General features: G+C 44.0%; 1 protein-coding gene across 38 annotated transcripts in view; it reads left to right on the top strand.

Annotated features, from left to right (window-relative positions):
* The window catches only part of NCOA2 (nuclear receptor coactivator 2), a 284,545-nt gene extending 263,852 nt beyond the window's left edge, over nt 1-20,693 (top strand). For 24 of the 38 annotated variants that reach the window (XM_060393784.1, XM_060393766.1, XM_042254303.1 and 21 more), the window contains 8 exons: nt 2,544-2,709; nt 5,448-5,726; nt 6,606-6,683; nt 8,293-8,530; nt 10,687-10,864; nt 11,661-11,859; nt 15,708-15,797; nt 16,844-20,693. In XM_060393784.1, coding sequence (XP_060249767.1) covers nt 2,544-2,709; nt 5,448-5,726; nt 6,606-6,683; nt 8,293-8,530; nt 10,687-10,864; nt 11,661-11,859; nt 15,708-15,797; nt 16,844-16,855 — 1,240 coding nt within the window. In that variant the 3' untranslated portion in view covers nt 16,856-20,693. The remainder of the gene's footprint in view (nt 1-2,543; nt 2,710-5,447; nt 5,727-6,605; nt 6,684-8,292; nt 8,531-10,686; nt 10,865-11,660; nt 11,860-15,707; nt 15,798-16,843) is intronic. The other 14 variants (XM_060393788.1, XM_060393776.1, XM_060393789.1 and 11 more) reach the window with 1 other exon arrangement.
* Nucleotides 20,694-27,871: the final 7,178 nt, after the last annotated feature.

The raw sequence follows: 27,871 nt of genomic DNA, 5'->3' as shown, positions 1-27,871 counted from the left end.
TAGAAAAAGAAAAGGAAATCATGAAACCAAAAAATAGGTTATTTTATTAGGTAGGAAATCACTTAGATGCCAATAAATGTTTGCAGTAGTTTTTTGTTTTTTTTTTCCCTCTGGAAGCATCGGGATGTGCCCTCCCTGGGGTGGAATTGTCTCCCGTAGTACCGGACAGGGTCTCCTCTTCCAGCTGACGCCGGCAGATGCATAAAGGGCACCTGCCTTCCCACAGAGCTCCTGCAGCCTCACTCCACTTAAGAGGGACTCGATTTCATAGTAGAGACCTGAGGTGGGGGCTCTGGCTGTGTGGGGATTTAAAGCTTATGAAGAAACAGAAGTTGAAAATTATGAATTAAAGCTCGAGAAAGAAAATATTAACTAGCATCTTTGGGAAATGGGTCTCAGGCCTAAGAGAAGGTGGTAAATAGCATCCACCCTTGGCTGACTTGAGCTCTTTTTTCATGAAATGTACCACATCTGAATGCTGGTCATTCCTCTCTGGGGAATTTCCTCTGCTCTTTGCTTCCGTGACATGCAGCGCTGTGGTTTTTCTCCTCCTTGTCGCCACTGTTCTGATCTGCTCCTTCCTCCCACTCCCTAAGTGTAGAGTAATCTGATCACAGTTGTGTTTAGAAAGTTAATTCTGGGAGCATGTGGAAGCAGGAAGGGCCCAGTCTATTCGGGTGCTTGACATCTTCCTGAGAAGTGAGGCCCTGGCTGCAAGGCCTCTTATGGAACCTCTCAGGTCATGGGACGTGAGCTCGGAGAGCCAAGGACTACAAGCACACAGTTTCATGAAGGGCACACTTACTGGGTGATTTTCTTCACAAATGACTGGGGCTAATGAAGAGGGAAGATCATTTCTAAGTGCACTGGGTTAGAACTGTTTGAAACTAACTATTGGTGTAAATCCTCAGCATTTCAGGATTCTAGGCCAAAATGGCACAGAACTAGCTTTAGAAAACATGGCGTGTCATCCCTATGTGAATCTATCATCACTTAAGAATGAGGGTGCTGTGCTTAGTCATTCAGTCATTTCCCACTCTGTGACCCAATGGACTGTAGCCCGCCAGGCTCCTCTGTCCATGGGGATTCTCAAAGCAAGAATACTGGAGTGGTAGCCATTCCTTCCTCGAGGGGATCTTCCCAACACAGGGATCGAACCCAGGTCTTCCATATTGCAGGTGGAATCTTTACCATCTGAGCCACCAGGGAAGGCCATGAATACTGGAGTGGGTAGCCTATTCCTTCTCCAGGGGATCTTCCCTACCCAGGAATCAAACTGGGGTCTCCTGCCTTGCAGGCAGATTCTTTACCAGCTGAGCTACCAGGGAGCCCTAAGAATAAGGGTGCTTACTTGTAAACTTCATTCTCTACAAAACATCAGTACCATCTTAGTACCTCTAAGAGGACAAATTAGAGGATCATTTCCCCTTTCAATATTTGAGTAACTCAGAAACTCTTTTTAACTCCCCGAGGTTGTCAGTTAATTTAAATCACAGGACTTTATTATACCGTTGAATTTGGACTGTAGTGTTACAGTTTTATCGCCTAAAATATACAACAGACGTAATCTGCAAGTTCATGGTCGACTTTTCGTGACTAACTTGGTAGCCTGACAGCCACACTTCTTGAGGATTTTCATAAATGTTTACAAATCCCACTTATGCATGACGGAGAAATATCCTATTAGTCCAGCCAAGTGCAGTCTAATGGCAGCTGAGTTCAAAAAAATTAATGGAGCTTTCATGCTCACTGTGTCCCTCAGATGGGTCATTCAAGCCTTGTGAGAAATGAAACTATGTAATCAGTTAGTCTTTCCTGCTGAAATCCCAGAAACTCCTTGGACTGCTTCAGGGCAAGGCAAATATATGAGTACCCACGCTTGAAGCGTCATCGTGGATTCGTGGGAACACAGTTGTCACCCTGGCCGGTGGTGAATCCCCACTCTGTAGTATTGCCTGTCTCTTCTCCACCACAGAGTCTGACAAGCCCTCCAAGCCTCAGCTTTGCCAGTTTTAGAGCAGGAGCAATGAAAACAACGATCATAACATCCAGTGCCTTAATGTGTGTCTCACCTGTCTCTGCTGTTGTTGTTCAGTCGCTCAGTTGTATCTGACTCTTTGCAACCCCATGGGCTTTAACTCACCAGGCTCCTGCTGAGTTACGTCCCTAGGGATTCTCCAAGCAAGAGAAAACTGGAGTGGATTGCCATTTCCTCTCCAGGGGATCTCCCCCACCTAGGGATCAAACCCAGATCTCCTCCTGCATTGGCAGGTGGATTCTTAACCACTGAGCCACCAGGGAAGCCCCCTATCTCTGTTCAGTTCAGTTCAGTTTAGTCGCTCAGTCGTGTCCAACTCTTTGTGACCCCATGAATCGCAGCTATCTCTGTTAGGCACTAAATAACACGTATCTGTTATGTGGGGGTTGTTGTTTGTGTCTGACTGGTACTGTATTTTACTACTTTTGTTATTAAGGAGGGAAAAAAATGTTCTCTAATCAACTTACTGTTCTGTGGGCATGAGATGAAGTTTGTCTCTTTACAGGCAGCCATTTGGCAGCTCTCCCGACGACTTGCTATGTCCACATCCCGCAGCAGAGTCTCCGAGTGATGAAGGCGCCCTCCTGGACCAGCTGTACCTGGCCTTGAGGAACTTCGATGGCCTGGAGGAGATCGACAGAGCCCTGGGGATACCCGAGCTCGTCAGCCAGGTGGGTGCACTGCGAGGCTGGTGGAGGCCAAGCTCACAGGGACACACAGATGTCTGTTCTCTCCTGCTTGCACATAAACGGCAGTCAGCTTTTTAGAACGTGCCCTTCCCTCCTGTCTCCTGTCTCCTGTCACCCCTTCTCCTTGTTACTCCCAAATCAACTTTTGCCCCAGAATGGAAACGACCAAGAATTAATTTTACCTGTAATTTGAATTTATTGGGCCAAAAGGCATAAACTCAAGTCCAGGTCACTTGACTATGGCAGAGAGGAACACACAAGGAGCAGAGAGGCCAGGAACAGACCACTGCTGTCTCAGATCTAGAACCTTCCATCTCAAAACCAGTATCCTTCATCTTATATCTGTGAGCTAGTGATAGGAAGCTACTTGTGCTAAAACAAGTTGCATATAAGTTAGCAGAAGTCACTTTAAAGGTGAAGTTAGCCGATCTTCATGGGCTTATATTGCTTCCCCCGCTCCCCATGCCCCCGTTCCCTTCTCCAGGGGATCTTCCCAACCCAGGGATCGAACCCAGATCTCCCGCATTACAGGCAGATTCTTTATCGTCTGAGCCACCAGGGAAACCTGTATAGTTGATTTAGTTTGTGACATAAAGTCATTTAAGAGTAGTTTATAGCAACAATACAATAACCTAACAGAGTCTCATGAAATAACTTGGAGGACTTTTCTCAGTCTGGCTACGCAGCCCAATTGATGTGAAGCAGGCATCCTGTTTTCCCGTAGAAAGATCACAGGCTCCCTGCTGTCGTCTTCTTTTCTCATCATGAATCATCTTTATTTCTTACTGCTAAGAAGCACCTTCCAGGGTTTGATCTGCTTCCTGGACGTATGAGGTGTTGTGAGGGTCTGTGAGAAGGGTGGTGCCGAGTCATGGGAGACTTTCTCTGAAGCATTAAAACTAGTCTTGTCATAATCCCCACATTCAGCAGACAGAAGTGGGAGTTAAGACTTGTCAATTCATACTGAGAACAGCAGAATGGAAAGAGATGACTTGAGGTTGCATGACATAACCTGAATAAATCAAGAGAGGAAAATGGAGTTGAAATATTTCCTGTGTGGCTGGTTTGCTTTGCCTTTAGTGCTGGTGAGAATTTAGCATTCAGCATTGTTATCCCTGAGTTTCGTCTAAGTGACATTTAAAGATGTGATTCTTGGGGTTGCTGCATGACTCAAGCATTGTTTTTGTCAAAACTGGTATCATTTCATCATTTACTATCTCCAGTCTTCTTTTTTTTTAATTTGTGTTTCTATGTTGTCTCATCAAATCCATCCTTATAATGCATATTACCTGAATTATAGAAATAATGATTACTAGGTGAAGTTGGGGAAATGTAGAACACAAATGGGCTTTACTTGTAGTCATCAGAGTTGTGTGTTTTCTTTAAAAATGGAAATTACTTAAACTTTTTCTCTTTTAAAGATGGGCCAGTACTTCAAGATCTGAGATAGTTTTGTGGATATACTTAGAGCAGTAATCAACAATGAATGGTTCCCATGAGTGGGCTCCACATTTTTTAAACTATTATGTACAAGAGGATGGGCCCAGTTCTCACGGTTAAACTTGATCTAAGGGCAGGATTCTGGGTGGCCCCAGGCCAGCTCTCACATGGATAGACTAGCTTAAGGAAAACCAAGGATGTTACTGTGGTTAAAGCATACCTGAGAGATGATTTTGCAGTTGGGTCCTTCCCTCCTCTATGTTGGGAGGTTCATAGCAGAAGGAAGAAAGAATGAGCCAAGTGCACCCTCCGGATTTGCAGTCATTCTAGGGCCACCTGGGCTGAAGGTGTCGCCCCTGGGAAATTCTGGATTTTTCTGTACCTACTCCATTCTGAGCCAGATAGATGGAGTAGCTCTAAGAAGTCAAGAAGGACGAACACATTAGATACATCTAGTTGGAAATAAGATGGTGGGACTTCCCTGGGGGTCCAGCAGTTAAGAATCCACCTTCCAATGCAGGGGGACGTGGGTTTGATCCCGGGTCAAGAACCTAAGATCTCACATGCCACAGGGCAACTAACCCTTTGTGCCACACCTAGAGAAGCCCCTGCACTACAACAAAGACCCCACACAGCCACAAAAAAGGGAAGAAGATGGTGGCAGAATGTGGACCGTGTAGGGAATTCTGATGACCACAGAGAACAGTCAGATACGAGCAGTGTGTCACATTGGTGAGCGGCTCAGGTCTTAAATCACAGACTCGACTGGAACCTACTCCTTACCTGCCAGACAGGCTTGCTGCAGTTTACCGCACCTCTCCAAGTCTCAGTTTAACTATCTGCAAAATGGGAATAATAGCGGTGGGCACACCGACACTGCTGACCCCAGCCAGGTATCAAGGTAATAGTCTACTTGAAGTGAATAAGCAGTCAGAACGCTGAGCACACCTGGGGGACATGTGCATTTTCAGGTTCAGCTTAGTCAGATTGGTGGTGTGAGTAGGAGGCTTTCTATACTTATGACCACTTCCCCCTTCCCTGGGAAGAAGGGTTGCTGGGAGTCAGGCCTGAACCCTGCTTCCTGCCTCAAGTAACTGGATCTTTTGAACAAAGAGACGTTTTCTACGAAGACAAGTGGAGGCAGGGTAGAAGTACCTTTGTGCCATAAGTGCAACAGCAGAAGCTTCAGAGACAGGGCAGTGAGAGGAAGGTCTTATGTTCACTCTGCGGTTTCTGCTGGTTTTATTTATGTGTTGGTCACCTGGGGGCTTTCTCTTCAGAGCCAAGGTGTAGACCCGGAGCAGTTCTCCAGTCAGGATTCCAGCCTCATGCTAGAGCAGAAGACCCCCGTGTTCCCGCAGCAGTATGCGTCTCAGGCGCAGGTGGCCCAGGGCAGCTACACGCCCATGCAGGATCCAAGCTTCCACACCATGGGACAGCGGCCCAGTTACGCCACCCTCCGCATGCAGCCCCGGCCTGGCCTCAGGCCCACGGGCCTTGTGCAGAGCCAGCCCAACCAGCTGAGGCTTCAACTGCAGCATCGCCTCCAAGCACAGCAGGTGTGTTCCTGGCTACTACCCAGAAAGTCGGGGTGGGGGGACACAGTGAAGGTGGATGTGAGATGGCACAGGAATGGGGGTTCCTTTTGGGGGCTTAAGTCTCATTCTGTCCTAAGACATTGAAGATGTTGCCATGATCGTACAGCTTTCCTGCTCATTTCTGCTTTCTTCCTTCCCTTCTTTCTTGCTCCTCTGCTGACTCCACTCCAGCCAGAGCAGCTCTCCTCTGATTTCCTAGCTTGGTGATTTACTGATGGGCTAACCTTGAGTTCTCCAAGCCTCAGTGTTTACATCTATAAAATGGGGCTGTTAACAGTCTAGGGCTCTATGTATGGGTTGACAGGACCCAGCATAGTTTCTGGCCCCAAGTGAGTACCCAGGACACCAGGAGCCCCTGCCATGAGTCCTATATTGTGATCAAAATCATGGCTTTTAGCAGACTGGTGGAGAGGGATGGTACGTTAAAGAGTAGCTCTTTTGCTCAAGAAAGTATGTTCTCACTGAAACAAGCCTGGACAGATTTCTGTCATACAGTAAATAACAGTATTGTGGACTTTAAAAATCTCCCCTCATTTTTTTCCCTCTGCTTTTTTCCTTAGTCTTCCTCTTGGCCTCCTCTTCTGATCATTCTACTCTTTTTCTCCCATGCAAACAGTGTACTTTCCAAACTGTCCAAAATAACTTCTCAGCTACAAGCAATGGGAAGCATCACTTGATAACTAGCTTTACAAGGGTATCCAGCTACACACCATGTGGTTTCAATATCCAGCAGCATGTGGATGTTGGGTTTGGGGGCTGGGGAAGGTTTCTTGAGGTGGGAATTTGAAGTAAAATAAATTCTGTTTAAAATACTGATGATTCCCATGTATATGCATTTAGAATCGCCAGCCGCTTATGAATCAAATCAGCAATGTTTCAAATGTGAACTTGACTCTGAGGCCTGGAGTACCCACACAGGTAAGGGGCAGACAAGCTGTCAGCTTTCACTGTATCCACTTAACCTGTCTCATCATGTCTTCCTCCTTGATATCCTATGTAAAGTAACTTAGAAGGCCATACATAGATCTAGACCCACACGATGGAGGTCGTGCCATTTGCTTATTGGTCTCGTCTGTTGCCTTTGTGATTCCCTCCCCGTCACTGCCATTTTTATTGCCCATACGGTCAGCTACCATTATTCACACTGTGTGTTCAGTACTGGGTTTCCCTGATGGCTGAGTATGTAAAGAACCTGCCTGCAATGCAGGAGACCACAGGGGATGCGGGTTCAGTCCCTGGGTCAGGAAGATCCCCTAGAGGAGGAAATGGCAAGACACTCCAGTATTCTTGCCTGGAGAATCACATGGACAGAGGAACCTGGGATACAATCCACAGGGTCACAAAGAGTTGGACTGACTAAGCAAGCAAGCAAAGTTACTACCAACACTGAATTGGCAAATAGTGAACCGTTGCTTCTAGGAGAAATAAAGTGTTCGGTTTCTTTGAGCCTCTTGTCACATTTTCATCAGTCAGTCCATGTGTGTTTCTGTTTGAGGACGCCTTTTGTAGTATATATTGTTGATTCATTAACATCAAACTCAAAGCCAACGGCACCATAACTCACGCCTGAATGAAGCTCATCTAACTTAGTTTCCCCCATAAGGCACATCAGCCTCCTGGACTTGTTTAGGACACTAGATAGCCCTTCAGCACTAGTCTCAGGAACCATTTTAAACAGCAGAGTCACTGATGAAAAGCACAGCAGTGTGAAAAACGTGGAACTAAGGAGTCCACAAGAAGGACACTTGTCTGCAGTGTGAGAGCTGAAACGAGAACTGATGTCACCTCGTTTCAGCCGTGGGTAGGAATGTGCATGTTGGGCTTCTCACACTTTTTGCTGTTCCACACGCATCCATAAATGACGATGGTGCTGTGAGTATTGGTTCTGGGGTGACAAGTACATGTTAGTACCGAATCCATGAATAATGAAGTCAGCTGTGTACAGCCAAGATCCATAACCAGCCTGTCCCCCTCACTGACAGCAAGCACGGTACCCCTTCCCTCATCCATCCTTCCCATCCACCCTCCATCCTGGCCTCTGTCACCCTCCTCTCCTTACGCAACTCCCTTTCTTTCTGCCTCCGTTCAGCCTTTTCTCAAGTGCTTGAAAGCCACCTTTCGGCAAAGTGATTTGGTGTCTCTTTAGACTTGAATGTCCCTTAATGAGCCTCTGAACTGCCATCTTCAAGGTTTCCGTACAGAGTCTTCTTACAGACAGGACTGATGTTATCTTGGGGTCCTGTAATTAATGGTGTCTTCTCACAGTGAGTCTCCAGTTTATTGATAGTCACACTGAACTGACCCACATCAGTCATTGCGAGGGTTATGAATCCTCACTGTGTATACAGAACTCAGGGCTCACATTCTCCACCGCCAGTTGTTCAGCTCTAAAATGTTCTCTCTTTATTTTCCAAATAATGTTGCATGAGCCTGTACCCTCTGTTATCCTGTTTCTAACATGTGGTTTCTTTTTTGATCTGTGCCCACCCCCACGTCTTCCTCCGTGTATTGCCCGCCCCCGTTCCAGGCACCTATTAATGCCCAGATGCTGGCCCAGAGACAGAGGGAAATCCTGAACCAACATCTTCGGCAAAGACAGATGCATCATCAGCAGCAGCAGGTTCAGCAGCGAACCCTGATGATGCGAGGGCAGGGGCTGAACATGACGCCCAGCGTGGTGGCTCCCAGTGGCGTGCCAGCAACCATGAGCAACCCCCGGCTCCCCCAGGCAAATGCGCAGCAGTTTCCATTCCCTCCAAACTACGGTATGGGACCTAGACCCCCACCACCTTTCACCAGTCCTTTCTTCCCAGGGTCCCCTCACCGTCCGGGGTCACAGCTCTTTGTGTGGATTCCAGATGAACCTGGCTAACCAGGGGATGCTAGGAAACCCGCAAGGGCAGCTGCGGCTCATCAGGAGTCCCCGGGTCCAGTGCAGTGTCTTCCCATCTCTCAGCTCAGCCACTACCCTGTCTCCAAGCACAGGTCTTACTTTAAGAATAACCAGACTAGGTGGGCATGCCTGGAGTGCCAGTCGTGTGCATAAGCTTGTATGCATGTCTGTGTTTACGTCCATGTCTGTAAACACAGGTGCGTGTGCATATACTTGTACTTGAAAAGCTCTGAGTCTGCTTAGACAAACTGATAGATATAAAATGTTGAAAGACGTATATCCTTTTAAGTGTTACAGACCTTCTATGACTTTATAAAAATAAAGGCTTCCCTGGTGGCTCAGATGACAAAGAATCTGCCTGCAATACAGGAGGACCCAGGTTTGATGCCAGGATAGGGAAGATACTGGAGAAAGGATACTCCAGTATTCTTGCCTGGGAAATCACATGGACAGAGGAGCCTGGCAGGCTACAGTCCATAGGGTCACAGAGAGTTGGATACAACTAAGCGACTAACACTTCCACTTTCAATATTACACCAAATCTTTAATGAATTGATAATTCTTCATAAGTGCCTTACAGAAACCACAGTGGACTAGCTCTTCATTTTCTTTGTATTGATTTATTGTTTAATGTCAATCTTAAGAAACAAGCATGCTGTGTCATAAACATTAATACTTGTGTACATGTCATATTCGGTTAATAATTGAATTATTGATAAAAGTTAAGTGCTTACATCAAGGTTAACATTCAAAGTGACTCTCCCCATCTCCTACCAGAGTTCTCTAAAAACAACTACTCAGTCTTTGTGGTGCTTGAACCTCACATCTCCTATTTCTTTAAAGACACAGAAGGATAACGTGCAGCTTTTTTCCTGTGTGATCTTAAGTTTTTCTTTCATAGCTTATTAAAGTAGTCATTAAATATGCATGTTTTACAGATCTTTTAGGCAAAAATGGGATTACCTTAATGTCATCCCTGAAATTTTCTAAAAAGCTGCCTCCTTTGTTTCCCAACTCTTCCTCTCTTTCTTTTTTTGATGATTTAAGAAAGTCTGCTCGAAGTTCTTTCTTTCCTTTTAATGTAAACACCATTTGCCTCTAAACTGAACAAGCAGCTTACATGGAGTTTGTTTTTCTTTTTCTTGTTAATCTTATATAGTGCAAAAGTATCCCAAATACTTGTATAGTGTACAAGTAATTTTATATAGTGTATAAGTAATCTTAATCTATAATCTATAAAAGTATCCTTTATGAATACACAGCAAGCTAATCATGAATGCACTTACTTTTTTAAATTTTGTATTTTTTAGCCATACCATGTGACTTATAGAATCCCAGTTCCCTCACTGGGGATTGAACCCAGGCCCTTGACAGTAAAAGTGGAGACTCCTAGCCACTGGACTGCCAGGGAATTCTCATGGTCACTTATTTTTAAAAACATAGCTATCTCATCATACAATAACTTAATAAAAAAATATTCAAGTGTGTTGACTTTTTATAGAGAGCCAAACTTTAACCCAGTTTAATCCAATTGTAATGACACATAAACATTGGAAGACTGTTTCCAGTCAAAGAGAAATACATAGATTTGACCCATTCTTGATTTGCAAGGGATATGGGGCAAGAATGGTATTTTCTTTATCTTTAGTCTCAATGGTTAATATATCTCCTGGGCACGCCTCTAATTACCATAGAGAACCACGGTATGGAGACTTTTTCTTCATGCATTTTATCCCAACTTGGAATCTTTTTTAAATGTGTATAATTTACCAGCACAGGATAGGGTATTTGAAAGTAATTTTCTTTTTTTAAGAAACTTGTTTTTATTTGAAGGATAAGTGCTTTGCAATATTGTTTTGATTTCTGCCATACCTCAACATGAGTTAGCGATAGATGTATGTCCCCTCCCTCTTGAACCTCCCTCATGAAAGTAATTTTCTTTGTGTAGTTGATTTGAATGTTCTCTTTTGTCCCCTGCCCCATGATAAAACTAACAGTCTCCATGGGATTTCTATTCTGTCTTTTAAGGAATAAGTCAGCAGCCTGACCCTGGCTTCACTGGAGCCGCCGCACCCCAGAGCCCTCTGATATCACCCCGGCTGGCGCACACCCAGAGCCCCATGCTGCAGCAGTCCCAGGCAAACCCAGCCTACCAGGCCTCCTCGGACATGAACGGGTGGGCGCAGGGGAGCATGGGTGCAAACAGGTATGCCACTTGGCTGTGTCTTTTTGAAACAATCACCAGGCAGTCTTTCTATAGCCCACCTGTCTCTCTTCTGGATAGTTCTTCTTTGTTCAAGCAAACAGTACCAAGTAAACCTCTGAATAATAAGCCAATCTGCCTTTCCTAGGGCAGAAGTTAGCAGAATTTACCAAACCCTAGCTTAATATTTTTGCCTTGGGAGTAAAAGGAACCCCGCCCCACCCCCACCGCAAGAAGGTAGCACCCCCAATGTATGCGAGCAAGTGCTGTGGAAGGCAGTGGCCTGGAAGCCACCTTCTTACCATGTGTACATATTCAGTTGCTTCATTCATGTCCAGCTTTTTGCAACACTATAGCACAGCAGGCTCCTCTGTCCATGGGATTCTTCAGGCAAGAATACTAGAGTGGGTTGCCATGCCATCCTCCAGGGGATCGTCCCAACCCAGGGACTGAACCCGCATCGCAGGCACGTTCTTTATCACTAATGCCACCTGGGAAGCCCACCCCCCATCGGTGCAGGTAATAAAAGCAAACAGAATCCTTGTCTGGTGCAGACATGAGAGTGCAAAGTGTCCCTGCAGACTTTGTCCACCACCCCAAAACGGGGATGCTGGGGACAGGCCAGAACGCAGTGACCCCTGCAGCTTGGCTGAGCCCTTCCCCTGCTGTCTCTGATCTCACCATCTCCTGGCCATCACCCTATGCCCCACTCCCCGGGTCCTCTCAGCCTAGGTTTATTCATCCTGCCTCCCTGTTTGCCCAAGGGCTCTAACATTTTAATTTTTCACTGTGTTTCTAGCATGTTCTCGCAACAGTCCCCTCCACACTTCGCACAGCAGGCAAACACCAGCATGTACAACAACAATATGAACATCAATGTATCCATGGCAACCAACACAGGCGGGATGAGCAACATGAACCAGATGACCGGACAGATCAGCATGACCTCAGTGACCTCCGTGCCTACGTCAGGGCTGTCCTCCATGGGTCCCGAGCAGGTGAGCACCCCAAGGAGAAACCACCCTCAGTTTCCTGATTGCAACTTTTTGACTGTTTCTGCTATTAAATGAGTCTTTCCATGTGCTTAACATCTGCCATCAACTCCCACATTTATTTTGAAGAGTGTTTTTTCACCTTAGCATCACTAGTGTTAGTGCAATTAACAGAAATACTTGATGATGAAATACAAAAGGATCCCTGACAGCTCAAAGATCTTTTAAAATATTTCTTAACTTGTCTTCTAAATTTTTATCTTATTTGAAGGATTTTGCATTATCAAAAAATGAGCGTCAAAAAATGGAGTGATGAAATGCACTTTCTTAAATAATTATATTTGGGGATTTTCAAGAACTGATGTTTTTTTCTCCTAAACATAAAACCAGGTGAAGGGAGCTCCCTGGCAATCCAGTGGCTAGGACATTGCTTTCACTGCTGAGGGTGCAGGTTCAGTCCCTGGTTAGGGAACTAAGATTCCACAAGTCGTGCAGCATGGCCAAAGAAGGACAGTGTGTGGGAAAGGATCATTGGTCTAATTTGCACTCAGAAAAGTAAATATGTAAAGACATAAGATATAAGGGTCATCTGAGTTAAATTCACCTATTCCAGTCCATTTTAGTTCACTGATTACTAAAATGTCGATGTTCACTCTTGCCATCTCCTGTTTAACCACTAATGATTTGCCTTGATTCATGGATGGACCTAACATTCCAGGTTCCTAGACAATATTGCTCTTGTTTGTAAGAAATGGAGTAGCCGTCACAGTCAACAAAAGAGTCCAAAATGCAGTACTTGGATGCAGTCTCAAAAATTACAGAATGATTGATCTCTGTTCATTTCCAAGTCTAACCATTCAGTATCACAGTATTCCAAGTCTATTCCCTGACTAGTAATGCTGAAGAAGCTGAACGGTTCTGTGAAGACCTACAAGACTGTCTAGAACTAACACCCAAAAACAATGTCCTCTTCCTTATAGGGGACAGGAATACAATAGTAGGAAGTCAGGAGCTACCTGGAGTAACAGGCAAATTTGGCCTTGGAGTACAAAGCACAGCAGATCAAAGGCTAACAGAGTTTTGCCAAGAGAACGCACTGGTCATAGCAAACACCCTTTTCCAACAACACAAGAGAAGACTACACATGGACATCACCAGATGGCCAACACTGAAATCAGATTGATTATATGCTTTGCAGCAAAAGATGGAGTAGCTTTATACAGTCAGCAAAAACAAAACCGGGAGCTGACTGTGGCTCAGATCATGAACTCCTTATTGCCAAATTCAGACTTAAATTGAGAAAGTAGGGAAAACCACTAGACCATTCAGCTATGACCTAAATCAAATCCCTTGCGATTATACAGTGGAAGTGACAAATGGATTCAAGGGATTAGATCTGATAGGCAGTGCCTGAAGAACTATGGACAGAAGAACATTGTACAGGAGGCAGTATTCAAGACCATCTCCAAGAAAAAGAAATGCAAAAAGGCAAAATGATTGTCTGACAAGGCCTTACAAGTAGCTGAGAAAAGAAGAAAAGCTAAAGGCAATGGAAAAAAGGAAAAATATAATATTTGAATGCAGAGTTCCAGAGAATAGCAAGGAGAGATGAGAAAGCCTTCTTCAGCAATCAATGCAAAAAAATAGAAGAAAATAATAGAATGGGAAAGACTAGAGATCTCTTCAAGAAAATTAGAGATACCAAGGGAACATTTCATGCAAAGATGGGCACAATAAAGGACAAAAATGGTATGGACCTAACAGAAGCAGAAGATACTAAGAAGAAGTGGTAAGGATACACAGAAGAACTGTACAAAAAAGATCTTCATGACACAGATAACCACAATGCTGTGATCGCTCACCTAGAGCCAGACATCCTGGAATGTGAAGTCAAGTGTGCCTTAGGAAGCGTCACTACAAACAAAGCTAATGGAGGTGATGGAATTCCAGTTGAGCTACTTCAAATCCTAAAAGATGATGCTGTGAAAGTGCTACACTCAACATGCCAGCAAATTTGGAAAACTCAGCAGTGGCCACAGGACTGGAAAAGGTCAGTTTTCATTCTAATCCCAAAGAAAGGCAGTGCCAAAGGATGTTCAAACTACCACACAATTGCACTCATCTCACATGCTAGTAAAGTAATGCTCAAAATTCTCCAAGCCAGGCTTCAACAGTATATGAACCGTGAACTTCCAGATGTTCAAGCTGGATTTAGAAAAGGCAGAGGAACCAGAGATCAAATTGCCAGCATCCTTTGAATCATCGAAAAAGCAAGCAAATTCCAGAAAAATGTCTACTTCTGCTGTGCTGACTATGCCAAAGCCTTTGACTGTGTGGATCACAGCAAACTGGAAAATTCTGAAAGAAATGGGAATACCAGACCACCTGACCTGCCTTCAGAGAAATCTATATGCAGGTCAAGAGGCAACAGTTAGAAAAATCAGAAAAGGAGTACGTCAAGGCTGTATATTGTCACCTTGCTTATTTAACTTAAATGAAGAGTACATCATTTGAAATGCCAGGCTGGATGAAACACAAGCTGGAATCAGGATTGACTAGGAGAAATACCAATAACCTCAGATTCTCAGATGACACTAACCTATAGCAGAAAGCGAAGAACTAAAGAGCCTCTTGATGAAAGTGAAAGAAGAGAGTGAAAAGTTGGCTTAAAACTCAACATTCAGAAAACTAAGATCACGGCATCCAGTCCCATCATTTCATGGCAGATAGATGGGAAACAGTGGAAACAGTAGAAACAGTGACAGACTTTATTCTGGGGGGCTGCAAAATCATTGCAGATGGTGACTGCAGACATGAAGACACTTACTCCTTGGAAGAAAAACTATGACCAACCTAGACTGCATATTAAAAAGCAGAGATATTACTTTACCAACAAAGGTCCATCTAGTCAAAGCTGTGGTTTTTCCAGTAGTCATGTATGGATGTGAGAGTTGGACTGTAAAGAAAGCTGAGTGTTGAAGAATTGATGCTTTTAAACTGTGGTGTTGGAGAAGACTTGAGAGAGTGCCTTGGACTGCAGGGAGATCCAGCCACTCCATCCTAAAGGAAATCAGTCCTGAATATTCATTGGAAGGACTGATGCTGAAGCTGAAACTCCAATACTTTGGCCACCTGATGCAAAGAACCGACTCACTGGAAAAACCCTAATGCTGGGAAAGAGTGAAGACAGGAGGAGACGTGGACAACAGAGGATGAGATGGTTGGATGGCATCACCGACACAATGAACATGAGTTTCAGCAAGCTCCGGGAGTTGGTGATGGACAGGGAAGCCTGGCTTGCTGCAGTCCATGGTGTCGCAAAGAGTCGGGCAAGACTGAGTGACTGAACTGAACTGAAAGACAAGAATGTTTCTAATATGATGATCTCTGTTGCATTTCTATATAGAATGCAAATAAAAATTAATTGTGAAGGCAGCCTGTGTATTTATAGGGGCTTCTCAGGTGATGCTAGTGGTAAAGAACCCACCTGCCCGTTCAGGACGCCTGAGAGATGTGGGTTTGATCCTTGGGTCGAGAAAATCCTCTAGAGAAGAAAATGGTAACCCACTCTAGTATTCTTGCCTGGAGAATCCCATGGATAGAGGAGCCTATCAGGCTACAGTCCATGAGGTTGCAGAGAGTCGGACACAAATGAGAGTCTGAGCACAGCACATTTTCACGTTCCTCCACACTCCCTCCAGAACTTGCATGTGGGAGACTAGATAAGGGAAGTGGCCTTCAGTCCTGGTAATTCTGCTCCTAGAAACAAAGCAGAAGCTTGGTGGGTGGCTGCTCCCCCGTAGGCGTATGTATGTCTCTCCAGATAAAGCCACGTCCTGTCCTGTCGCACTCAGGTGAATGACCCTGCTCTGAGGGGAGGTGGCCTTTTCCCTAGCCAGCTGCCTGGAATGGACATGATTAAGCAGGAGGGAGATGCATCACGGGTAAGAAACAACAGAGAAATAAATCCGTGGCTGTGAATATTCCATAGACTAGAATTGGCACAGGCATGTTGTCAGCCAGTAGACTGAGGAGAATTGTGTAATATGGACTTCCCCAGCGGTCCAGTGGCTAAGACCCTGCCCTTCCAATGCAGGAGTCACATGCTGTGCAATGCGACCAAACAAAGAAGAAAAAAAAATCTAATTTTATTGGATATACAGTGATGTTTGTGTAATTTTTTATTTAAGCTCATTTTAATTGAGCTGATGGTGGCAAAACACTCATTTTGCCCCAGAATGGAATGATTATAGCAAAGCAAAAAATGAAATACCAAAGAATTAATCATGTTAGCACAAACTTTGATTTCTTTTTGTTTCTGAATTGTAATGTTTGATTTTCAGAAGGATGAAGAGGAACTAGCTTCTAATTGTTCTCTCTTCCTTAATTAATCTAAGTTTATTCTAAGGGGAAGCCTACTGCAGGTCAGATGGTGCAGGGCATTCAGAAGATCTAGGGGTGGACCTTCCCTGGTGGTTCAGTGGCTAAGACCCCACTCTCCCTTCATTAAGCCTAAGTTTATTCTAAGTGTTCTAGATTTCTTTTTATTTAAGCAACAGTCTTAAAATCTGATCTACATCATTTCTTTATCACCTTAAACACTTTTTCTAAGAAGAGTGATATTACTGTGTCCAACTAGATCTTGAAACAGTAGAACAGTTAGTACTGAGAACCCACCTGAGTTGGGAGCCTGGTGACAGGCCTGTTAACAAGAGGAAGGACTCTAAACAGTTTGGCACAGGTGAGGGGGCCTCTTATGGTAGAAAATGTTGTCCCTAGCCATGGATAACTATTTTCAAGTTCTCTCTTAAGTGAGAAAATGTAGAATTGATGTTGAATTTCCTACAAAACAAACAAAAAAAAGTGAATGTAACCTTTGTGATTGGTGTTATTTAAAATGGCCAAGTAGTCTGATGTTTTCATGCTGGGCCTCATGATGGTTTTACCAAAAATTCTGAGGCATCACAACTTTCTCTTTATTTTCCTGCAGAAATACTGCTGACACTGAAGGTAGCTGGTTGCTTCTTTCTTCAGCTGACTGGGCTCACTTGCTCAAGACACTTACCAATCTGGAGAGTTGCGTCTCTTCGTTTCGACCCAACCGACCTGCCATCCAGCCCTGCCCGAGCAAGATGGGCTGACGGCCGAGTCCCTCGGCTCCTCCTCCTGGAGGAGCCGCCTGTCATGTTGACAGGTGGCCTGCAGCTCGCGTCCGGACAGTTGTCAGTCTGTTCACTGCATTCACCTTAGTGCAACTTAGATCTCTCCTGCAGAGTAAATGTTGACAGGCAGACTTCACACCCTTGTCAGATTGAATGTATCTAAATGTATGTATTTAAGGAAAACAACCCATGCTCTTGTTCTCTTCCTGTCTGGCTCCAGACACTGGTTTCTTGCTTTGTTTTCCCTGGCTAACCAGTCCTAACGATTAAGATTTCATCTGGGGGAAAGAAAAGATTTTTTTTTAAAAATCAAACTAAAGATGTTTTAAGCTAAGCCTGCCTCTGGGATAAGCAGGACAGACACCATGGACCATGCCGTATGTACAGACATGCCCAAGAGGTGAAGACCAAGACATCGTAGTTGTGTCTTTGTAGAAAGTTCTCAAGACAGTGTTGGAAAGCATTTCCAGTTCCTGAACAGATGAAAAAGAGCCTGTGGAAGGGCTGTTAACAGTAACAAGTCCTTCTTCCTCTTTTTTTTTTTTTCAATTTCTTTGATTCAAACCAAACTAGTTCGCCCAAATCATGAATCAAAAAGAAATTGATTTCCAAATTCAATGTGCTTTAGATCCATCAGAAGCTTGAATCAGCGCCTCTTCTTCCATCTGATCCTTCCCTTCCCCCTCTGCCTTCCCCATTCTCCCCACTTTTTTTTTTTGTTTGTTTTAATAAAAGCAACAGAAACCAGGTAAGCCCTTTATTATTTCCTTCCATGTTTTGCCAGCCACTTACCAGCCGCTAACTCTGAAATTCCAGAAAAAAATGCATTTACTGGAAGGAGAGGAACAAAGTTAGTACTCGAAACCCATCAGACTTTGGACACCTGCCCGGGAAGTGTGTTCATTCTGTTCCCCGCGACACTGGCCCTCCACACAGGAGAAAACCACAGTGTGCTTAAAATTGACCGCAGGCATCAGGACAGAGTTCACCTCCGCCATGTGTCTTTTATTTTGTTTTTTTTTAGCAGTGCTGACTTAATAAGCCGAAATTTTGTAAGGTACATAAAATCCAATTTATATGTAAACAAGCAATAATTTAAGTTGAGGACTTAAGTGTTTTAATTGTGTAATTTTTTGTGAGGTATACATATTGTGGAATCGAATCCAAAATGAGGTACTTCAGTGTTACAATTAGATATCTTCATAGCAGTGTCTCCTGAAAGTGTTTTGTAAAGGCTCTCAAGGCCTCGATTAGACCTGATTTGTAGACTTAAGACTTTTTATTTTCTAAATCTTGTGATTCTGCTCATAAGTCATTTATCTAATCTATCTGATATGCAGCCGCTGTAGAAACCAGTTCTTGATTTTTATATGTTTATATTCTTTCTTAACCTTAGGAAGACTACGTGTTACTAAGCCCGCCACTTTTCTGGTTGTTTTTCTTGCCCACTCTGGTAGGGGAATAATCTTTTCTTAATTGGCATCAGTTTCAGACAACTGTAATACCAAGAAACTGGTGACCTTTTTGAGCTATTTCTCCCCAACTCCTAAGATACCTACTTTCTTACCTAAATTTCAGAATGATGTCTTTTTGATGTCTAAAAAGCAAAGCATTTTATATCATTAGCCAGGCCTTTTAGGAACAGAGAAGTCTTTTTTCCTTGAAATTTGCTTGTTTTTTGTGGAAGGGTGAAAAATAGACAAACTACCCCTACTTATACGTGTCTCTCTCTATGGACAGATTACAGAAGTATAGAAAGAGATAGAGCTCAAAGATAAATGGTTAAGTAGACAGTCTGAAAGCGTGGCTCCGTGCTAAAGAAATGTCCTGGGAAATCTGCATTTCGCTACTTTCTTTTCCACTTAGGGGGTCTCACTACAGAAAGGTGGCCCAGGAACAGCATTTCTTGGGGGCCACCAATTCACAGTCCCCCTGTCAAAAGGCTCTGCTTTTCTCAACCAAACCGTTGGGTCGCCCAACTGTGGTGGAGAAACAACTCGGGCAGACCTCGGCCCGAGCTTAGCGCCCTCGGTGGCACCCCGAGGCTTACGTCCCAGTTGGTGTCATGTGACCAGTTTCCAGTTGATGTTTAGAAACATGTGAATTAGAATGCCTTGAACATCACACAACACAGAAGAGAAAATGGAGTGTAAGCTGGAGTTGCTTGTCTGAGTTGGAGTCCCTTTCCACTGGACACTGTCCAGAAACCCCTGTGTACCTTCTCTTGCTTAACTCTCTGCCCACTGTGTTCTCCAGTTCAGACAGATCTGATCTGCAAACCTGCCATTCTGGTCATTGGGAATAACTCATAATCATTGCCATTTTGAAGGAAGAGAGATGATCCGTTCTCTTACGGCTTAGATCAGGTCATGGGTTTTTTACATCTAATTAAGAAAAGTCAGTGAAGGAATCCTCTGATCACATTGATCATGATAGAAGCAAAGGCCAAATCAGTCCCTCCATGATCAGTATTTCTCATGGTGTATACAATAAACTTGTTAGACCGAGTCCTCGGTTTTCATTTAATAGAACAAATAATCAGTGTTTTACTTATATTACTAAATGTGAAAAACACATAATGTGAAAAGTATACATACATTAACTTGGTTGTGAAGCTCATCTACGTGTTCATGTAACGTGGTAAGTTGAAAAAGTGAAGTGAGCTGTTTTCCTGCAATGAATTCGTTGGACTCAAAAGATGAAGACGCCCCCTCCCACGTGTATCTCTCATGGCCTGTAACCATTGAAAGCAATGTTTTTGCAGTTTATATAATGCAGTTTTTAATCTGTGTTTAAAAATGGAGTTCCTATGGGCTTAACACATGAAATGGGTGGCACAGATCCCCTTGCAGAACCCAAAGATACACAATCAATTTTGAAATGCAACTTAAGCCATTAATTGTTGGTGTGAATTTAAAATTTTCTAGTATTTGTATGGTAGTATGCTGCCTCCGAGCAAAGCATTCTCTGCACAAAAGGAAATTACTGTAGTGGCTTCAATTTTAATTAGAATTTTCTCCCTGGTGTTTCTTTATAGACTAAAACGAAACCTTTTAAGTTTCTTACTACAGGTAAAAGCTATGTGCAAGAACCTCAAAATGCTAAAATCTAGCATAATGCCTTAGATCTGTTTTTAAGTCTTGTATATTCCTACATAGCTGTCCAATGTATATTTGTATAGTGAACTGTGTACAATTTTTTGAATAAGTGCATCATCACTTAAACTTTATGTTGTTGAATGGTGATGATGATACATTTCTTCAAACATTTAACTGTCTTTTTTTTTTCTTATGCCATTTGTGGTTTTATTTGTACAGTTCCTCATGAAGTTGCATCTGAGATGTGTGTATATGAAAAGATTATACAAGGGTAAAATTAAGCAATATATTAACTATGGTTCTTCAGGAGAAAGCTTACAGTGTTTCAGGTTGTGATTTATTTTCAAAATGGAGTTGACTCCAAACATCACTTTGTTCACCTGCATTGATGTTTGTATTTCTAGTGTGAGCAGTTTATGCAAAAGGTAGATATATTCAAGAGAAATTTTAAATACATTTATGCAAGTTAATATTGCTTTGCTGATGCTATTTGCTTATTTGATGTTAAATAATGCTATTGTAAATAAAGAATTCTGTTGTTATTGCATCATTTAATAAATTTTAATGCCTTCGGGTTTTACATGGCTTTGAAGATTTTCTTGAGTTTATATTGTATCCTCATTCACAATTGCAGTTAAATATAAAATTACCTGACTTGCCATTTAATAATTTCTTAGACTTATACAGTGGTTGGTACTGTTCTCAGCATGTTAACATTTATTCTCTCAATGTCCCATTTTCTAGATTTTCAGTCTGAAGCCAAGAGGGGTGTGTCTTGCTTAAGATTATCTGACAACTTAATGGCAAATAGAGGTGGAATCTAAATGAATCCTAAATGATGCTATCACCTCTCATTCCCGTTTCTCAAAAAACATCTATGAGAATAATGCGGGCTTCTTACTGGTTTATTAAGGTTATGCTTTACACATTAGAATAATCATGATGATTTTAATAGATTGGCTTATTAGTAGTCAATAAGCAATGCAAGTACAATACTTAAAACCCAGGTCGAAATAGTAAATCTGAAATAGTATTTTTTAAAATATACCAAAACTGAAATGAATGATGAGAAAAAGCTATGCTAGTCACCATATTAGCAAAGTAAAGAAGAATTAAAAAAACATGATTAACTTTATAGACACTGTTGGATAGATTTGCACAGGATAAATTTCAGCCCCCATACATGAGAAAATCTCAAGAAAAGTAAAACTTCTCAGCAAAGTGAATGTCCTAAAGTTGTTTAAAGTTATTTGATACAATCCCACTGTGACTTCATGTTGAAATATTAAAAGAAATCAGAACAAAATAAGTAGCCCACTACTCGTGCTAAGAAATTAGGTTTTCAGGACTTCCCTGGTGGTCCAGTGGCTAAGACTTTGAGCTCCCAATGCAGAAGGCCCAGGTTTGATCCCTGGCAGGGAACTAGATTCCACATGCCTTAATTAAAGATCTTGCATGGCATGACAAAATCAAATATCCTGTGTGCCACAACAACTAAGACCCAGTAAAGTCAAATAAATATTTAAAAGAAATGGGTATCACTGGTGGAATAGAAGAGGAAAAACATTTTCAGCACATTTAATCATCTATGCCACTGCTGCTAAGTCACTTCAGTCGTGTCCAACTCTGTGCAACCCCATAGACGGCAGCCCACCAGGTTCCCCCGTCTCTGGGACTCTCCAGGCAAGAACACTGGAGTGGGTTGCCATTTCCTTCTCCAATGCATGAAAGTGAAAAGTGAAAGTGAAGTCGCTCAGTCGTGTCCAACTCTTCGTAACCCCATGGACTGCAGCCTACCAGGCTCCTCCATCCATGGGATTTTCCAGGCAAGGGTACTGGAGTGAATTGCCATTGCCTTCTCCTAACCGTCTACGGGAAAGCCAAAATAAATCTACCTACCCGCTCTAGGGGTACCCAGGTGGCACTAATGGTAAAGAATCCTGCCAAGCACAGGAGACTTGCAGAAGATGCAGGTTCGATCCCTGGGTCCAGAAGATCCCCTGGAGTAGGGAATTAAAGGCCACTCCAGCATTCTTGCCTGGAAAATTCCGTGGACAGGTGCCACGTCTACAGTCCACAGCCCATAAAGAGTTGAACATGACTGAGTGGCTGAGCACTAGCTCTTAGAACGAGTGAAAAATTTCAGTCAGATGTCTGGAACATACAAAAATCACTAACTTCCACTCACAGTAATAACTAGTTTTTTAAACCCCCATTTACAATAACAAACATTATAAAATAGGATTATATCCCGCCTAACATAAACCGTGAAAGACCTTTATGAAGAAAACTAAAGTTCTACTGAAAGGTGCAAAAGACCTGAACGAGGGAGGCATGCCGTGAACCTAGAAAAGGGAGTGAAGGCTCTCAGTTGTGTCCAACTCTGCGACCCCATGGACTGCAGCCCACCAGGCTCCTCCATCCATGGGATTTTCCAGGCAAGAAAAGGAAAGCCCAGGATAAAAAAAAATATATATATATATATTCCTGCCCCTACATCATTACAATTCGAGTGCACATCAGAAAAGTAGTGTACATTCGAAAGATAAGATGGACAATAATGGAAATGTTAGAAAAACAACTTCCAGAAACATTTTAAAACACTGGTGAGGGGCTTCCCTGGTGGCTCAATGGTAAAGAGTCTGCCTACCAATGCAGGAGATACGGGTTCGATCCCTTGTCCAGGAAGATCCCACATGCTGAGAAGCAACGAAGCCAGTGCACCACAGCGACGGAGCCAGTGCTCTAGAGTCGGAGCTGCAACTGCTGAGCCCACGTGCCACAGCTACTGAGGCCCGCGCCCCACGACAGGAGAAGCCAGTGTAAGGAGAAGCCCTCCCCTCCACTGCAGCTACTGAGGCCCACGCCCCACGACAGGAGAACCCAGTGTAAGGAGAAGCCCTCGCGCCGCAGCTGGAGAGCAGCCACCCTCCCCTCCACCACTCGCCACAACTGGAAAAGGGCCTGCACAGCAGCAAAGACCCGGCACAACCAAGAGTGGGTAAGTAAATGAGTAAAATGATTTTAAAAGAAACAGCGTTAGACCTGACAAAGCTGAACGCTGAGCCAGAAGTGAGTATTGCAGAGTACTTACACGGAACTGGCTAAATAACTCAGAAGATTATAGAGCCCAGAGACAGGTCACTGTATGTCGGTAAGAATACGATAGAGATGCCATTTCTAATCAGTAGGAATCTGTTCCCCAAAAAAATTGGTGTTGAGACAGTTAGCCACATTTGGAGAAAATACCAAGTTAAACCCCCTCCTCACAATATTAACATGGAACCAGGGTGTAAACATAATGAAACATAAAACTAGAAAAGTACATGTTTACGTTGTTGGAAAAGTGAAGTCATTCTTAAGGACAAAATACAAAAATTATTTAAATTTATAAAAATTAATACTCTGTCAAAAAAAGTCAGTACATAGCAAATGTAATCGAAAACAAACTAATGTTACATAATCTAACATGCGCATGCATACTCAGTCATGTCTGACTCTTTGGGACCCCCATGGACTGTAGCCTGCCGGGCTCCTCTGTCCATGGGATTCCCCAGGCGAGAATACTGGAGTGGGTTGTCATACCCTTTTCCAGGGGTTCTTCCCAACCCAGAGATCAAACATGAGTCTCCTGCATTGCAGGAAGATTCTTTACTTCTGCACCACCTGGGAAATCAAACTAACATTAAGAACATTTTGTCTGGAAGACAGCAAGAAAGCCAGTGTGACTGGAGAAGATAACCGGCGGGGTGAGAGGTAGGAGATGAGGGCCAAGAAGCAGCCAGGGCCAGATCACGTGAGGTCATATAGGCCAGCCCCAAAGGCAAGCAACTTAGGTTTTATTCTGTGTAATGAGAAACCTTCAGCAAAGAGTTTTCAGCAAGAAAGTAATATGATCTAATTTGTGTTTTTAAAGACTGACTACTCTGTGGAGAAACATCTCTATGGAAGCCAGCTAATAGGCTACTTGAAGACACCAATTATTAAAAAATAGTTTTTTAAAAAAAAGGATTTTGAGTTCCCTGATGGTCCAGTGGTTATACTGCAGGGGGCAAGGGTTCCATCCCTGATTGGAGAACTACGATCTTGCATGCCATGTGTCGTGGAAAGAAAAAAAATGGAGGACTGGACCCATGACTTCAATCCAGGTCCCTCCCACATCCCACTAAAACAGTAAAGTTGTTTTTACAAAAGCATAAACCCACAAGGACAAAGGTCATGGGAATAGAAACCAACAAATTTTGGCAGTTGAAAGCAGATCGAAGAGTGGTCACTTACTCTGTAGAGCTGACAAAGCTGAACGCTGAGCCAGAAGTGAGAGAGAAATGGCAAGAAGCAAACAAAAGTTTCACCCTGGAATTTCTCAAAGAGCAGGTGCCTCTGGATGTGGGCATGAGAAGCCTAGATAAGAAGCTGGCCGAGCAGCTCCAAGCAAGCAACCTTCCTCCTGGGCAGCAGAATAGAAGTGTATTCTCCAGAAAAGTTTAACAGCGATCAGGGGATGGTGAAAATAGCTCAGCTGTGTCTGACTCCTTGCCACTCCATGGACTGATAGTCCACCAGCCTCCTCTGTCTGTGAGATTCTCCAGGCTAGAATACTAGAGTGAGTAGCCATTGCCTCCTCCAAGGGATCTTCCCAACCCAGGGACTGAGCACTGCAGGCATATTCTTTACCATCTGAGCCACCAGGGAAGCCCAGGAGATGGTACCATACTGACCAAGATGAATTCTACAGTCTGAATGTTGATCCCTCTTCACGAGATTAGCTACCCAGACATACTTTCCTGCCTGGTTGCCTAAATGTCTTCCCAAGGGAACCTGAGCAGCTGCAAACACAGAACGCACAGAGATGAACATTCTGGTTGCTCATGACAAAACCCAGGTTACATTACAGTGAAGCCCACAACTGATGATCCGGCCCATGTACACTGAGCTTCCAAACATCTTTCAGTGCCTTTGTCTAAAACACAAGAGAAGAGATTCAACCACAGTTTCAAGAAAAGCCTGAAAATGAAAGACACTACAGCAGCCATGAACGCACACCCCGAGATGTGCTGTGCAGGGGTAATGTGGTCAACCCAGTGCCCAGCTACAACACGCTTCCCACCAGCAGCCCCGAGCTCATGACTGGGTGCAGCAGGAATAGCAGGCAGAGGCGCTCTCAGGAGATGGAACTGCTCCCATGAACAGCTTTGCCTCAAAGACTCTAAGCAGACTTGCCAAGCTTTCTTAGGTGCATGCTGTACCCTAAGGGATCTTCCTTCCTCTGATTTGTCCTGGATTCCTCCTTACTTTCCCTCATAAGCATTGCACCTAATAAATCGCTTGTACTTCTAATGCCATCTCGATGACTGCTTCTTGGATGGTGCAGACTAACATTAAGTGATCTAAGAAAGTAGGCAGTGGGATCCAGGGGCTGAGACTCTGAGCTTCCAGTGCAGGGGGCCCAGGTTCAATCCCTGGTCAGGAGAGTAGATCCTGCATGCCACAACTAAGACTTGGCACAGCCAAATAAAAAAAATTTTTTTTTAAAGGAAGTAGGCAGTAAGAACGGGACTTGGGACAGGCTCACTCAAGGCCAGCTGAAGAGACTTTATTGTGGTCAGCCAGTGTGACAGACAGTCCTTGGTATAAGGTGGTGGCTCAAATCCTGAAGATTTGACTGGTGGGAACCCCAGAAAGTACACCAGTGGAGGGGAAGGCTACGGGAGATGGGGCAAAGCAAGGCATTCAGAAGATCTGGGGGTGGATTTCCATGGTGGTCCAGACTCCACGCTCCCAATGCAGGGTGCCCAGGTTCAATCCCTGGTCAGGGAACTAGACCCCACATGCCACGACTAAGACCCAGTGCAGTCAAATAAATAAATAATTTTAAGATATATAGTTAGTCTGAGACGGCAATAGCTCTCTTTCTCAATAATTGAGAGAAAAAAATTGGGGGGCAAAAGGATGCCACTGTGGAGAAGGCTGGTTACTGCCTAGTTGAACTGCTGCAAGGCAGAGGGATGCTAAAGTTGAAACTCCAATACTTTGGCCACCTGATGGGAAGAACTGATTCATCTGAAAAGTCCCTGATGCAGGGAAAGATGAAAAGTGGGAGGAGAAGGGGACAACAGAGGATGAGATGGTTGGATGGCCTTACCGACTCAATAGACATGAGTTTGAATAAACTCTGGGAGCTGGTGATGGACAGGGAGGCCTGGCATGCTGCAGTCCATGGGACCACAGAGTTGGACACGACTGAGTGACTGAACTGAACTGAACTGAGAGGGATAATGCTGATGAGGACCATTAAGGGACAATTAACACTAAATAATGGGCTTCCCAGGTGATGCTAGTGGTAAAGAACCTGACTGCCAGTGCAGGAGACATTAAAAACATTGGTTTGATCCCTGTGTCAGGAAGATCCCCCAGAGGAGGGCATGGCAACCCACTCCAGTGTTCTTGCCTGGAAAATCCCACAGACAGACGAGCCTGGCGGACTATGGTCCGTAGAGTCACAAAGAGTTGGACACGACTGAAGCAACCGAGCATGCACCCACATAAATAAGACAACAGAGCAGAGCCAGCACCCAAGACTCTCCTGCAGTGGAAGAGCAGACACTGCTGAGCAGCAGGCTGAAGCACTCCTCAATACAGTTTTAGAATGCTCGAGGGAGGCAGGTTTGTTATGCAAAAGGCAGGGTCCTGATAGGGAAAACCTGGGCCCCTGAAATGTGGGTGCATGCATGCTAGGTTGCTTCAGTTGTGTCCAACTCTTTGCAACCCTGTGAACTGTAGCCCTCCAGAGTCTTCTGCCCATGGGATTCTCCAGGAAAGAATACTGGAGTGGGTGAATCCTGGGTAGAAACATCAAGATTATGGGTCCCCCACCTCTGGGCCTTGCACTAGTACCTCCTATCAGGTCAGAGGTAGCATTAGATTAGAAATAAACTGCACAATAAATGTAACATGCATGCGCAAATCATCCTGAAACCATCCCCCTCTCAATGTCTGTGAAAACATGTTTTCCATGAAACCAGTCCCTGGTGCCAAAAAGGTTGGGGACTCTCGATCTATTAATAGATGGTTGCTGCTGATTTTGAAGCCTGCAAAACCTCTGAGCTTATAGAGGTGGCCCACCCTTCTCTACTAAGAGCTCTCGACTTAACATCTGTCATTGAAAAGAAAAGAAGGATTTGATCTATCATTTGTTATCAGCACTATTCATGTTGGTGTGATTTATTATTATAAGTAATAATAATTAAGGGGACAAGACAAACAAACAGGACAGAAAGGAGAGCAGTATGCTGAAGGCAGCCTTCTCCTTAAGAAGTCTCAGTTCCTTGTTCAGCTCTCAGGCCTGAGACGATTTTCAAATTAAAACCCATTGACTGAAGAGGTGGCCTGGTCCTTAGGAGTAAGAACCCTGCCGTGCCATGACAGGTATCTACAACATCTAAGCATTCCCCAGGCTTCCTCTAAGGGAACTACAATTATTCCTTTGGGTAACTGTATGCTGGGGAAGGGGAAGAAACAAACACTTGGAGGATCATGGACACAAGGTCTGAGTTGACCTGCCACAGGAAAAGAAGCATCGTCCTGAACCGCTGTTAGAGTGGGGGCCCAGGAGGCCAGGTAAGCAATGGAGCCCTGGCTGAAGTCCCACTCATGTGGGCCCACTGGTTTCCTGGGCATCCCGAGGGCACTTTCCTAGTCCCCAAGTGTTGAAGCAGAAACTTTAAAACAGAACTCCAGTCAAGACGGTAAATCAAAAAC

Source organism: Ovis aries, chromosome 9 (genome assembly GCF_016772045.2).
Source record: "Ovis aries strain OAR_USU_Benz2616 breed Rambouillet chromosome 9, ARS-UI_Ramb_v3.0, whole genome shotgun sequence".
In the NCBI taxonomy this organism is placed as follows: domain Eukaryota; kingdom Metazoa; phylum Chordata; class Mammalia; order Artiodactyla; family Bovidae; genus Ovis; species Ovis aries.
The sequence above is the reverse complement of the archived record's forward strand: the minus strand, read 5'-3'. Positions and strand labels throughout refer to the sequence as shown.